Source organism: Poecilia mexicana, unplaced genomic scaffold, assembly GCF_051168715.1.
Source record: "Poecilia mexicana isolate PSO_F unplaced genomic scaffold, ASM5116871v1 scaffold_8, whole genome shotgun sequence".
NCBI lineage: Eukaryota > Metazoa > Chordata > Actinopteri > Cyprinodontiformes > Poeciliidae > Poecilia > Poecilia mexicana.
Window position 1 is genome coordinate 18,086,594 of NW_028263377.1, and position 15,001 is coordinate 18,101,594.

Below are 15,001 nucleotides of genomic sequence, written 5' to 3' on the forward strand. Positions count from 1 at the left end.
AGTGAGGTAAATTAATATTTCACATACATAAAATTTTATTCTTTGACCACTTGTACAGATATAATACAATATATGACAGACTGTTTACACCTGAATGTGATCAGCTTCCACTGACCCGTTCATACTTTACAGAACCACCGTGACTAGAAGAGTAAAGGAACATATTAACTTGAGCCTTTCCACGAATACATTCAGACGCAGAGGAGGATTGACCCAAACCTATCTTTACAAGTCAGAGTTTGTTAAATTGCAGATTTTTACTTTGAAATAAAAATAGCAGTATGCATCTGTTTTTGCCAAAACCAGTCATTACTCATTTGTTTTGAGTGTGCAAGCATTTCCCTCCACTTCTGCAGCACCCGTGTGAGCACCGTGCTCCCAGCTCAATTATTGGATGTCTACTTGCTCTGTGACAACCCTCGGCAGATGCTGATGGAAAATAGCTTCCGCATGCATTTTTTTTTTCTACCCACTCAACGGTAGAAAGTGGCTGGGAGCAGAACAATTATCTGACACAACAAAAATGTTGCTGTAGTGCTCAAATTTGCTCTGAGGTCCACCGGTGCTTTGAAATAAAGGACAGAGCTCTTTCTTCTTTACGAACTATATCAGCATGAATTCTGGGAATGTCCTGTGGTCCCGTTCTGCTTAATGCCAGAGTGGGACTGATTTGTACTGGCCTTTGACCTCTGTGCTCCTCTGTTTACCTTCAGCAGCCTTTTGGCTGCTGATGTACTTTTATTCTTAGTGTAATACATCCACATATCTGGGATAATAACGTCAAAAGTATTCATACTCTGTATAAACACACATTCACAAGAAGGCTAAATTATGCATATAAACACTTGCGTATGTGCATGTAACATTTAGCTGTTATAAATGAACACTGCGCAAATAGCCATTCATACAAAAATCATGTTAGGTAGCTCACGCAGATCTGCTAGGAACTCAAAACTTGATCAATGCTCTGTGGGTGGCCATCGCTTTTTATCTACAAGCAACTGAACCGCTAACATTAGCGTCTAAAAGCTAACTGGAGAAGCTTTGTTCTGCTTTCACACAACTGTTGTTCAGGATGTGGTTGCATGGTAAACACTATGGCGCCTGTAATCACTAGCACCTTCTGACTCACATTTGTACGGTATCTGATGTCACTTTATGGCGTACGTTAACACTTTGTGAATGATTCTCACAAGTTGGTAGTTGTAGCTCTGCATATCTGCTAAATTGACAAAGTAATACTGCAAACACACACTGTTTTGGAGGTACTGGGTCACTTTGAGTAACACTGATCCATTATGAAGTGATGGAAATGTGGCTTCACTCGGTTGCTTGTTGGTTTGTTTTTTGCATTGATTATAGCGGCACATGGTTGGCACTTTTTCTACATACAGTATACGTTGCCTTGCAAAAACAGTCTTACCCCTTTGACTTTTTTTTAACATATTGTATTAAAAGCACAAACCTCAGTCTGTTTACTGATATTTTATGTGGCAAATCAACCAAAATTGTCTTTTAATTTTGAGAATTAAAAAAAAATCTGAAATTTGTGTTCTTCACCTTTATTTTCCTCTAATCTGATAACCATGAATAAAATCCAGTGCTACATCGCCTTTAGAAAGATCCATCCACTGAATTTTTCTGTAAAATGTTAATAACAATCACAAATGTATTGAGAAATAAATTAGGACACCCCACATAAATTCCTGTTTTTAAAGACTAAATGTACACATAAGCTTAGCAGTTAGTCAGCGTTTTGAAGGCGTTTTGTAGTTTTTAAACCTCAGACATTTAGCTCGGTGTGCTTTCGACCGCTGAACTGAGAGTTGAACAGCATGGTTGGATCTAAAGAGCTGTCTGCAACCTTTCAAATGAATATTGGAGGATCTTATGAATCTTATACTGACTTTAAAGAGGTCTCAAAAGAATAAAATAAGCCATTCCGCTTTCCAGAAAACAGTCTATACATGGAGGATATTTAAAACACCTGCCAGAACGCAGACCTCTACTCACCGAAGCAAGTTCACCCTGAAAGCAAAAAGCTAAAAGAAGTCTCAAAAATAAACTGAACAATCAGAGTTAACTTCAATGACAGGCGTACAAGAAGGAAAGACTTGGTCTCTAAGCAACAGACAAAGACCAAGACTTGTATAGGAATTATATTCTTTAAACAGATTCATCTAAATCTGAGGTATTTCGACAACATTTTAAGAAAAGACAGAAGCAAGTCAGATTTGATTGTTAAAGCAAAGCGGAGCACCTAAAGGAATATTTCTAAAGGGCAATGCTGGAAGAAAATCTTAGAGTAGCTAAAATATAATGACAGTGGCATGGATATAAACACGTACCACTCTTTTCAGATTAATATTTTTAAAACAAAGATAAAAACCTTAAATATTCTGTCTTTAGCTTGCCTATAATGTGCTTCTTTCTGTTTGTCTTTTACATAAAATTCCAACAAAATACATCAACATTTGTGTTTTTGCAATGCAACAAAATGTGGAAAAGGGGTATTGATACTTTCACAACTGTGACCAATATAAAACTGTAACACTCGGCAATACCAAAAGAATAGCAACGTCATTCATTTAGTTCTTTATACCTCGACCTTATTTTGTTTCCTACGCCAGGTAGGACCTGGGGTGAGCAGCTGCCTTTTTCCCATCCACAATAACTCTGTGGTTTCCTCACTGTAAAGTCACCAGAATGTTTTTTTCTTCTTCCTTTCTCTGTACAGTTTCATTAAAATCTATATGAACAAGATAGCGACGTACACGCACCAGAGCAGAGCATATAGAGTACAAAAAGCAATCCCTTCTGTCCTTGTTCTGTCATTTGGTCTTGTTTATTGTGTGCGCAAGTCCAATGTCCAGTTTGTTGTACCACAAAACACACATTTGTCAGACGGCAAACACTGAAGCAGAGACTCACGCCAGGACTTGGTGTGTTTTCTTTTCTTTTTTTTTTTTTTTTTGTATTTCTATTGTAGTTATTTGTGTTTTCTTGATATTGTTTGTGAAGTTGTTCAATGGGCAGCAGCTCCATATTATTAAAATGACAAAACATCGAGAACAATCCATTCACAAGACACGCAGCACACTGAGCATCCTGGTCTGGACGTCTGCCATACTGCTGTCATGTTACAGGGCTTAGAGCTGCCGCGTCTCCCGGCGACACTGATGACTGACGACTGCTCCCACGAGTGATTCAGTCGGCACACTGCTTCAAAACCCAACTAGGGCTTTCAGTCAGAGCTCCAGCGGAGCTCAAAGCCATCTAACTTCCTTCCTAAAAGTCCTTTTCTCCTCGTTTCTTTCAGAGGTGGCTCTCAACATTCTCTCTCTGCACCTCGTAGCACTGCGTCTTCTCCGACTGACTGATGTCCTCCACAAGGGTGCAGTTGCTGGTTCCTTCGTTCTGCTGCGAGCCGGAGTTTTCCGTCTCCTTGCCGTGGACCGTCCCGTTGTGGCAGCGAGCCACGAGCCACGTTTGCTCTTCGGGACTGCAGACCGGGCCAGAAGATTTGGCGATGTCCGGGAGGTGGGGAAGCCGAGGGATGTGGTTCAGCAGGCTGCCCGTCTTGGTGTTGTTGGAATTGCTGTAGGTGTGGCGGTATTCCTCCTCGATGTTCCTCCCCAGCTTCCAGCGCTTCCACTTTTTCAGGATCTCAGATTGCACCTATGGGAATCACAAAAGATAAAGGAGACGATAAGAAATGGGACAACATAAAAATCAGAGGTTGGAAATATTTATTGTAGCTCGGGAAACTCACTTCTTTGTTGACAAAACAGTACAAGATCGCCACCAGGAGACCCTGAGAAGACAACGGATATTTATCCAAAATTCATCTGCATTGGCATTACAGCGGTGAATCTCCTTTCGCATGTTTCCAGTGGTATTTTGATTATTTATCTTTGCTTTCTGAGCTCCAAGTCTTTGAGGCTGGAGGGCCTCCTGGCCATCACGCTAATCTTTAGCTCCCACCAAAGTTTCTCCACGAGTTTCAAGTCGAGGCTCAGACCGTGCCAACCCAAAACATTCGTATCACTTCCAGTAAGAGGAAGCATGTTGTCAAAATTAAAACTTGAAATGAAATGAAATGGGCTCAACTGTAATCTTCCACATCTTGCTCGTCGTCTCTCTTTGCTCGTTCCTTTCGTTATTTTCCCCTACGGCACACACACACACACACACACACACACACACACACCCCCCCACACACACACACACACACACACACACACACACACACACACACACACACGCCGATCTGTCTACGATCACAGATCTGTCACAGATCTGTTTATCTGTGACAAATTTTCTCCGAGTATTTTACGTGAAAAGCAACACAGCAGTTACGTCACAACGAGGAAGGACACGGCTGGGAAGGGCTGATCAGACGAGACGCATTGTGAGGTGAGATTATTATTTATGAACACGCAGAGAAACAAATGCATAAGAAATAAAAAATAACGACAAAATGGATAGTAAGTTTTCTATTAAGTTAGTAATAATCAGTGAGCTGCAATGAGTGCATGCAGTTGAGAGACATCTGGAGATGGACTTATGTTTTTTTTTTTTAAAGCTCAGAAGATTCTCTTTTACACCATCTTCCCTCCTATGTGGTTTTATTTGACTCATCAATTGGCAGATTAGATTATTTTAACGCCTTTAATTGCCTTCTGACACAGTTTAAACTCTTCAAAACTCTTTATTCTAGCTGCTGTCCTACCGCTTCATAAATAATTTGACTAAGATGTGTAAATAAATGCGTTTGTTCTTAAAGTCATGCTCCAACCTGGAAGGAGGAGAAAAAGAGGTCGATGAAGAGCTTAGTGAGATGTAAATGCAAGCTCTTGTTGGTGGTCTCCTCTGGCAGGAAGATGAAGACAATCTGATGGATACCCAGAAGAGGGATCAGCGTTAAAGTTGATTTCGCCAACCTGAGACGTAGAAAAAGAGCATAAACTAAGTTCCAAGTAAGAAACGGTGATTAAAAAGATCAATTTAATCATCTAAACTTACCTGACTTTATAATCTGTGTATCTCATTTGGTGTGCTCGAAGTTTCGAGACAAGGATTTTGATGATATGTATAAAGATAATAAAGTTGATCTGTGAAAAGACAGAGATATTGTCAAAAAACTGCAAAAATGGGTTATAAACATAATGAAACGCGTAAAAAGAAAGTTTCAAAAATATGTGTGTCTTCCTGAAGTTGCTTTGCTTCTTGGAAATACTGTAAAATTGTAGGACCTTTTCTGCTTTACAGGCTATTCTTTTTCAGGGACTCAGGCATTTTTTTTGTTTGTTTTGTTTTTCAAATGTTAACTTAACCCTGCATTATTTTTCATAACTTACAAGTTTCTATGAGTCTTGCAGACTTTAAAAGTGTTTTACTGAAATCGTCTTGCCACCAACTCCAGCACAGAAAGACCCTGCTTGGTGGGAAAAGTCAAATCTCTCAGTCTTTTCTGATTCAAGAGGCTCCTAATGTTGTTATCCAATTTTATGTTGTGCAATGACAAAATAAATGTAAACATTGTAGTATAAATTGAGATCCATTGAAGATAATGTTTGTGGATGACCCAAAGAGGCCTGTTGTGAGGTAGGAAAGCTGTTATGCAACATCCAACCAAGTGAAAAGCTCTGCTGAAGGAATATAGCTAAATGTTAATAAGTTTGACGATAAATACAGAAAGAAGATTTCTCCAGAGCAAATGCTTAAATTTCCCCTGAAAAGCCAAAACATACATAAGCATCGGGAATAAATCCTCCAGATTAAAAAAACAATATATTACGCAACTTTGTCGGAGACGATGTGAAGGGAAGAAAAAAAAAAAAAAACTTGATTCCCTGTAATCTGAAGGATGCATCATCACTGCATACATCTCTAGAGGCAGAGTGGTGGCTCGGGCTTAACGAGAGCTTTGCGAAACTCTTCACACACTTTAAATCTTTCCATATTTCTCATGTTACTATCACACACTTCAGTGTGTTTTTTTTTTATTTTATTGGTGTAATAAAAAACAGACGATCTGAAAAGCGTGCCGTGCTTTTATGTTCACCCCGCTCTCGCCTCGACACTCTTCCAGAAAGACGAGCGCGAGACGAATAGTTGCCCAGTCAGCAGATTCTCCTACCTGCACTGTGGATCTCTGGAGCTCCTCCAGAGACAACATTGTGCTTCTTGCCGTTCGTCTAATTAATGCGCTCCTTGCCAGGCTATCTAGTTCAGACGAGCAACCATGTCGTGGCAGGTTTGTGGCTGTGTCCATTCCTTTTTCATTCTCCGATGATGGATTGAACATTGCCCCACAAAAATTTCTGAAGATTAAACTTCTCCACCACTCTCATTCCCGACCTCTCTTCTGTGATCCCGGCTCTTTGCGATGCATTTTTGCTCCCTAACGTTCTTTAGAAAACCTCTGAGGCCCGGTGAGAACAGCTGGATTTATACTTAAATAACGACCTTGAAGCAAAAAAGCTGCGGTAAAGACTCTGCAGAGGTTTTCAAAAGAGAAAAGAGCCACTCTGATGATCGATTGATTCCAGTCGCCTGGCGATTATTGCCAGTGAATCACTATCACCAAAATATTAATCATAAACATTTATTTTTCTGGTCATGTTAATGTTGTGAAGATTTGTTTAGTTGATTAAACTTGGAAACAACCAAGGAAAAAAGACTACAGATGGGCATTACATTTTCTGAAATTAGGCGAATTATCACGGAAACATTTTCAAATCTTAAGGGTTATTTATCCACTGCAAGTAAACAACAGCTTCTTATGCAACTTCTAACAATCTGGTCCAAATACTTTAAAGCCTCTGCTTTAAAGTAAACACAGTTCTTATCGTTTTACCTAGCTTACTTTGTGCAGGGCAAATGGGAACATTTAATTAAACAATCATGTTCAAAACAATCACAGATTCTTAGTTCCTAATAAATGCTTCTAAGCAAAAAAAAAAAAAAAAAAAGTATTTGGCTTCAAATACTCTGAAATTAAAGATGAGAATATCTGGTTACCACGCAAGCAGCAACTGCAGCTCATTTTTATAACAACTAAATAAATAAAACTGAGGCTTCTTGTTAAACTGAATCTGTCTCTGACCAACACATGCAGATTAGATGTAAAACAATTAGTCACTGGAACATATTTCGGCTTTTCCACGTCAGCTGGCATTTCTTTTAAGAAACAGTCGGCGCTTTTCTGATGAGCATGCGTTCGGATGTGACCTTTAACATGTTCGTTCTGCGAGGATTAAATTAGGAAAGTATGCTGGACTTAATTTGGACGCATGACTCTAATCTCTATCTGTTCAAAGCAATATGAAAACTAAAATGTTTATTTAAAATTGTATTTACTTATTTTTTTTTATATTTAAGATGTGACCTGATTAATAAGATAATGGATTTTTAGGATACAGTTTTGGATAAGTAAGTTGACCATTTTTTTGTAAACAGTTTGCCAATTCTGGAAGTGTTTCGGCTTTTCCTGCTCTGATGCGAAGCTCGAAAAAACAAAAGCAAACAAACAAACAAACAAACAAAAAAAAAAGCCAGTGGAATCAGAATAATGAGGGAAACTCTGGAATGAGGACTGGCCCCGCCATTCCTACAAACAACTCCGACACAGGAATTCCTGCGGGATACAGGCCACTTAGCAGGACGATTAATGCATGGAAAATGCCAGGATGTCTGGCAAGCATGACCGACTGGAGCAACATAAACGCTCTGAACTGACCCTCACAAAGCCCACGATCTGTGTCGCTGAACAAAATGCATGATAATTGCATTTGCTTAACCCAGAATCCTAGGAGGCCTAACATGCTTCCCAGACGTTAGATCTGAAGCACAGCCAACCTTTCTCACTTCATAAATAAATGAGCTGGTCTTAATATTGCATAGGGTACAATTTAACAAAAACACTATGCAGTCAAGTAGAAATGCAAGATGCCAGTCGTGCATTTGGAGTTTTCTTGGGATTACGTTTGTGCTGAATTTGAACAAAAAAAAAAAAGAAAAAAAAAAAAGAAATGAAAAATGGATGTTGCAGAAAATTACCACAACGCCAAGCAGTATCGGCGCTCGGATTATCCACCAGATATTCATGTCTGTGTTCTGCTCCCAGCACCTGAAAACAGAAACACATTGAAGGAAACAGCAGCGACTACAGGACATTTCTCACATGCTTCTTGGACATTTGCTCTGTAATTTATAGCTTCCTTGTTCTGAGATTTGCAGCCGAGTCTCGTGTTGGCTGATGAGTTGTTTTCTCAGCGTTTAGAAAGTGTGGCTTTGAAATTCATGTCCCTCCGTTTACCGCTAAGCAGCGCGCAACAGGGGCCTGACGATGAACATGAAATATTTCTGACATTTAATGTTTTAACTCCTGACCATGAGATAATTTACTTTCACCTCAGAGCAGCAACAAGCTGCTGTAAGTTTTAATCACACATTTAGAGTTCATCAAACCACCTTCTGAAAACATCTTAACATGGTCGCACAAAAATATTGCTTTTAAAACTAAAAGTAAAAGAAGAAGAAATACTTACTCTTTATTTTCATATAAATATTTAGAGACTGCCCAGGGAACAAGGAATATTAATGGTGTTCCTATAAGAAACAAACAAAAAAATAGGTTATCTGCTGAACTTGCAGACGCACATCCTCCTATCCAGAACAGGTCAGCTCACCCCAACCGATGCACAGGTAGATTTTGAAGTAGTTCCTCTCCGTGAACACGGTAATGACCAGCAGGTTGTGGAGGTAGATGCCTTCCACCAGCAGCCAGTAGCTGTTGGCCATGATGCTGTACTGCATCATCACCAAGGCAGTGCGGCAGCTAATTGTGGTCTGCAAGAGAGCGGAGGGACGTTTCGCAAAACTCCACATGCATTTTCAGCTGAACGTGGTCGGGATCAGAGCCGCTGCAGATGGGATCTCCTTTTCTGGCAGCGGGATCCAGGCGTTGTGCCGAAGGCGATCGGATTCCACAAAAGCAGCGACTTTCACGGCCAGCTGTGTCACACAGCTCAGCGCGCAGTGGAAAGCATCGTCTTTCTTTTGTAGATAATTAGCTTGTATTACTATCTTAGAGCTATTGGCTTTTGACATGACCTGACAAGACATTTGTGACGACGTTGCACATCTTCAGCAGAGTAACCGTGGCAACTGACTAACTTTTGACTCACTTTTGGCTGAATGAGGTCAGGAATGTTTACGTACGCTCCCCACAGGTGTCCATTTCAAATGAGAGCATTTGTTTTGATTGTCAGGCAGAATCTCAGATTAAAGCTTCCTCCAAATGAGAATCACCAACCAAACCAGTAGGACTTAGCTGGTCTTTAAGGCTGCTGCTGCTGCAATAAAAATTTGTTTTGCATCGCCTCATATCATACATTCTTGTAATATCAGGAGAAAGTTTTATTTTGCAGCAGTCTGACTTATTATTGATTACTTTGTTTGGACTCCTTTTACATATTTCTCTGTGGGTTTTTGATCCTGTGCATATTGTTGCGTATTTTTGTGTAAAATTGTTTCTGTGTAGATCTCAGTTCATGTTTTAGTTTGGCCGTCTGGTCCTCCTTTTTTGTGCACAGCATCCCGTTTACTTTTGCTGCTTCACCCATTTCCCATTTTCCCACGTGTGGTTTTTGTGGTTTTTGTTTTTGGGGTTTCTGCGTTCTCTCAGCTGTTCTCCATCTAGTAATTAGGCCCACCTGTTTTTCATTCCAGTAAAAATCTTCACCAGCGCATTGTCAGATGATTAAATGTCTTACTAAGGTAGACAAAGAATAAATTCATTGCACAGAATTGAAGTTATAAAGAGATACAAAAGCAAATACGGGAGAAATGATTCAGAACAAGTACATAATTAACCTCCTGAAAAGATTGACAGTGTTTTTATGAACCCGGAACTTTCATTATGGACTATTAGGTTTTCTTCGTAGTACTCTTCCATGCTTACCAGCAGCTCCACTGGGGGTATCGATTCACTGGGGAACCCCTGGTCCCTGTCTCCGCTGATCTTTTGCGATGTGAAGTTGGCCTCCAGCAGAGCATCTTTGATTAGGACCGAAAGGGCTCGCAGGATGAAGGAAGCAAACAGGTTCATGTGGATGTTGTTCCTCATGCAGTGAAGTTTTCTGACAAAAACAAAACAAAACAAGACGGGCGTAAAGGCTGACCTGCTTTGGATTGCTCAAAAATACTCGTTTCAACTCAGTGAAATTGTTTGGTTTTTGTTAAACTGTGGTTCTTTCCTGGAATTTGTACTTTTCTGCAGTAGATTGCTGTCAAACTATTTGTTGGGTTTTTCCCCCCCAAATAAACAGTCAGGGACAAATCAGTCAGCTGGTTTAAAGTTGACTGATTCTTTTTCTTTGTTGTAAAAAAAAAAAAAAAGACAAATTTCTTCTGATCATACCTGAAAAATATAAGAATACCAAGAGCCAGTACCAGCGCCACCAAGGACAAGGAGTAGCCCACTGTGTACATGATCCGGATACATCTGTAATAAATCTGCAAAACAACGAATAAAGAAACACGACAGCTTAGAAATTTATGAGAGTTTAGCACAGCGTTGCAATATCTTACTTTCTTATTTTGGGGTTTTGTAAGTACTATTTTCAATATATTTTTTAAATTTAATCTTTGCAATCCCCTGATATCCAAGCGTTCTTTGTATTTACAGTAAGCCACCTTTTGCTTAACAATTAACACATTAAAATATATTTAATGTCAGTAAAATTGTCATTCTGCTTATAAAATATTTGTGTTACCCTTGTATCTCTTAAAAATAATTATGTTCACGTATTTTTCTCACCTGGTTTGTGCTATGGATTTCACACTCGGTGGTATTGTACTTAGTCACCCACTGGCCATTGGCATCACAGTCCTGATACACCATGCCATGTTGAACTATGTGCAAAAACACACACAAACACGGATTTTCAACAGAAAATGTCATCATCACCGACGGCTGTCTGCTTCTAACAGATATTATCAGTTTTTTTCTGACCTTTATGGTACCACGGCAAATACCACGGGCACTCCACACTGACGGTGGTGTTGGGGAATCCATCGGGCCAGCAGGCATAGTCGTCAAACGTCCTGTTGCACACAAGACCTGAGGGTGAAAACAATAAGATAAAGTAAAAACAACATTAATATCACCCCCAGATGCTCGCTTTTGACTGTTTAAGTTTCAAAACGGTCTTTTGAAGTAACGTCTGCCGGAAGTCATTATCTGGAACATAATGGTCTTTCCTCAAAATCGGCCTTTCCACGTGTCATTATGTCTCTCATCAGTGGACATCAGTCGTGATTGTGAGAGTATAGACAGCTGGAAGCTCAGGGGGACAAAGTAATGTATCCTATGTTCTCTATAGCTGCTGAGCTGCTCTCACACTAATGGACCAGCAGGGATGTTATGTGAGAGCTGCCGTGTTGGAGAGCTGAGAGGAACAATTTTGTATAAAGTGTGGGAAGCAGCTTGTTTTAAAAGATGAGGCAGAACTTCCTAACGGGGAGTAATGCACCTGAAGAGCAAAATTCACCTAATTGTTGAAGACTTTCTCACTTCTTCTTCTTCTTACTTCTCACCCAGAGTTCACAAGACTTTCTTTTTTTTCTTTTTTTTGCTCAGTTGCACAAAAGGTTAGTTTCAAGTCTTTTTGAATCCTTAACTTGGCCACTAGATCACACAACTTTGGTCAAACTGATATTGTTTGACTCAAATGAAACAAAACACAAGTCAAAAATGGCAAAAGAAATAAAATGACAATTTTTTTGTTCTCTGTTTCCATGTGTTAAGAGATCATAACTCTTCTACACCTGATGTTTCACAAATTTCTTGATTCCACATTATGTGATTCATGTCTTCTTTAACTTCCAAACCTGGTTTGTGACACAAGGCAAAATCTGACTTTACTTCAAATTTTCCTCTGAAAGTTCTGCAGTAGCAATAAGCCAGGAATGAAAATAAAATAATAATTAAAAAAAAACAGACCCAATATCTAAAGCTCACCACTGCTGGGCGGGTATTGACTGTTGTTGTATTCACATTCTGTCCTATACCGCTTCCAGTCGTCCTTCAGTTTATCCAGGGTAGCAGCAGGAGACATCTGATTAGACACACGCAGGAGAAAATTCAATAAAAAGGTGCAGTGATGTCCTAAAGATTTGCTACCTGTGGATGCTGTGATCAGACCAAGTAAACAGTTCAATTAAACCGTTAAAAAAACATAGTTCCAACAAAAACAACATGTTAGTAAATTATAATGTTAATTTGACTCTAGATAAAGTTTATGTACAATATGTAAACAATTACACTTTGTGATGTCATGTTCCTCCTAAAGTTTTTTACTCGTAATTCCATTTCTGCTGCTGCTAGAAAGAAAAAGACAGAACAAAACATTTGGCTTTGATTCAGTTTTGTGTCAGTTTAGGAACATCTGATTATAGATCCACATGGCAAAGTGTGAAAAGTAAGAGCTTGAATGTTCTGTTATTGTTTTTTACATGTTAGAGTTGTGTAAAAGATTTGTTTAGCATCTGGCGCAAAAAAAACCGTCATCAATCCCAAAGGGAAACTGAATGTTATTATAACTTATCTAAATCTTCAAAGTTCTTGTAGATGCTGATCGCTGTGAGCAGGAAAGATCTCCTGTAGCAGTCTGTATTACAGTGATTCAAAAGAAGCCTCTGACTGAAAACACCGATTTTTGTTGTAGTTGTTTTATAAATCTTATGAAGACAATTAGAGAATGGCCACAGAACAAAGTCCTATAAAAACAACAACAACAAAAAAAGTTTCACACTGGATGATCTCAGAGTCCAATAAAGAAGCTACAGAAGGAGCTAAAGATAAGGGTGATGGCACAGAGGCCTTCCAACGTCACAGATTTGAAGCTTGTTGCTACAGATTAGAGGTCAGTGGAGAAGTGCTTATTTTACAATTAACGGTGTAGAATTGGATTTTTGTTTCTGGCAAAGTCTGTTTTTTTATTGAATTGTGCTTCTAAGTTACAAATAGCCCTAAATGTTATTAATGCACACAACACTTGAAAGTAAAGAACAACTTTTTATTTTTGTGTGTTTGGCATCATTGGAAAGCTTAGGATCCACACTATCAGAATCTGTAATTCTGTCGAAGCCCTTCATATTTACCAAACACCATGTATGAACAAAGAAAATGTCAATAAGAGACTAATATTTGCATTTATGGTTGTACATATTTAGATGCTTCATTGCGGGTCAATCTCAAGCCAGGTGGTCCGTGAAGTGTTTGTTAAATGGGTTGAGTGGTCCTAGGCCTGAAAAAGTTTGAGAAGCACTGGTTTATGCCAAAGAGCTACTTCTGTGACCTACCTGGATGCTGCACGAGACGATGAGGACTGCCAAAAAGAGGAACAGCCGTGACATCCTTTATTCCTGCTGGTGGTGCTGGGAGGGCTTTTCACCTCATAAGGGGCTTATCTACACGCGCCACACAGCCTGAGGGACACAGAGACACACAATCCATCAAAGCTCATTGAAAACACATTAACTTGACTCATATTAGCCCCACATAACAAGATGACCAAAACAGGAAAAGGTTGGGTCGTGTCTACACCAGTGCAATTTTACCAGATTTAGAAGGCAGGCGAATGAAAAAAAAAAACATAATTGAAATCTACGTTTATCTAAACAGGCTAATTTGGAGAAGAAAGGGCATCCACTGGGAGCACGATAAGTCCTAATTCAGTCTTTGTTTTAAAAAGCAAAGCTTGGCAGCTGAATAAAGAACCAAGTTGTTCAGGACATTAAGTACAAGGTCGAAAGCCTCCAGGAACTGCTGCTACTTCTATCAGAGAGGAGCTGCACTCGCTCGGTGACGCGCAGCTGGCTCCACTTTCTCGTTAAAACTGATCAGTGTTTGGTTGAGCGTGTCTCAGTGTGTGCCAGAGGTCACTCACCTGGCCATCGATCACCTCCAGCTCCCGACGGACTCGAGCGAAGCCGGAGAACGGAACGAAATCTGAAACGTTTCTGCAAAAAACACCTTGACCATAGAAACATTTTTGGCTAAAACGTTTCAAATTCCATTCTGTTCTAGTTCCGTGGCGCACTAGAGGACGGGGGTCATGCTGATGTGTTTAGCTTACTGGTATTTGTGCAGCAGATAAGAGCAGTGTGTCATGACAGACGGACAGGTTGTGATGCATGGAGTCCAGAAAGCCCATATTCAACACTGTCACTCTGCTTTCTAAGCTGTCAACAACAAGACACTAAAATATTGCCTCAAACTGCAGCTGGAATGTTGTAGCCACCTTTTGCTGCTCTGCTAGAAAGTCAAATACGATTAAATCTAAACCCAAGAAACCAACTTTCTAAATGGACTGTGCAGTGTAATAACCGCTGGATGCATTAGCAGCAGCACAGAGGGATTGTAGTATTTTCTCAAAGCGGCGGAGCTACTGTTGTCTGGCTCAACATCGGGTCAGGATCGGTACCGCTGATATAAGAGCGCAGACTCTTGCACATTTTCACACAATCAGATACAATGCGGTAGGCAACCTTTGTTTATGAAATGTTTCTGCAACAATCTGAGGTTGAGCAAAAGCCAATATTATGAAAACAACTTATTATGAGCCACACTCTCAGCTCTGAGCGACTGCATCTGAAAGCTGCAAATGTTGTGAAATCTTACGTTTTACCAGAGACTAGCCAGATGTAATTTGGGTTTCATCCTGCATCCCATTGCACGGGCTGTCACAATTATTTCAAAAATCAATTATTTCATAAATTCTTCTGACAATTAATTGATTAATTTGATGAAAAAAAAAAGTGGCACAGTCTGCAGATTTTTCATTCTGCCAGTTAAGTCTTTTTATGTAATAAAAGAGGCAAATAAACAGATGATTAAATTCATTTTTGACATAAGAAAATAAACACCGTATTGCCTGAAATATACTTTAGTGTACCCTTTATAATTTGTAGCAAAAGTTGCATCAGA

The 15,001-nt window shown here is 39.6% G+C and overlaps 1 protein-coding gene across 1 annotated transcript in view; it reads right to left on the reverse strand.

Moving 5' to 3' along the window:
- Window positions 1-11: 11 nt before the first annotated feature.
- The window catches only part of gcgra (glucagon receptor a), a 38,679-nt gene continuing 23,689 nt past the window's right edge, over window positions 12-15,001 (reverse strand). The window contains exons 2-14 of the mRNA XM_088008415.1: window positions 13,375-13,500; window positions 12,032-12,128; window positions 11,024-11,131; window positions 10,829-10,923; window positions 10,430-10,524; window positions 9,971-10,148; window positions 8,697-8,856; window positions 8,556-8,616; window positions 8,065-8,134; window positions 5,026-5,114; window positions 4,799-4,943; window positions 3,773-3,814; window positions 12-3,678 (exon numbers count right to left, since the gene is read on the reverse strand). Of these exons, the coding sequence (XP_087864541.1) occupies window positions 3,316-3,678; window positions 3,773-3,814; window positions 4,799-4,943; window positions 5,026-5,114; window positions 8,065-8,134; window positions 8,556-8,616; window positions 8,697-8,856; window positions 9,971-10,148; window positions 10,430-10,524; window positions 10,829-10,923; window positions 11,024-11,131; window positions 12,032-12,128; window positions 13,375-13,428 (1,557 nt within the window). The 5' untranslated portion in view covers window positions 13,429-13,500 and the 3' untranslated portion in view covers window positions 12-3,315. The remainder of the gene's footprint in view (window positions 3,679-3,772; window positions 3,815-4,798; window positions 4,944-5,025; window positions 5,115-8,064; window positions 8,135-8,555; window positions 8,617-8,696; window positions 8,857-9,970; window positions 10,149-10,429; window positions 10,525-10,828; window positions 10,924-11,023; window positions 11,132-12,031; window positions 12,129-13,374; window positions 13,501-15,001) is intronic.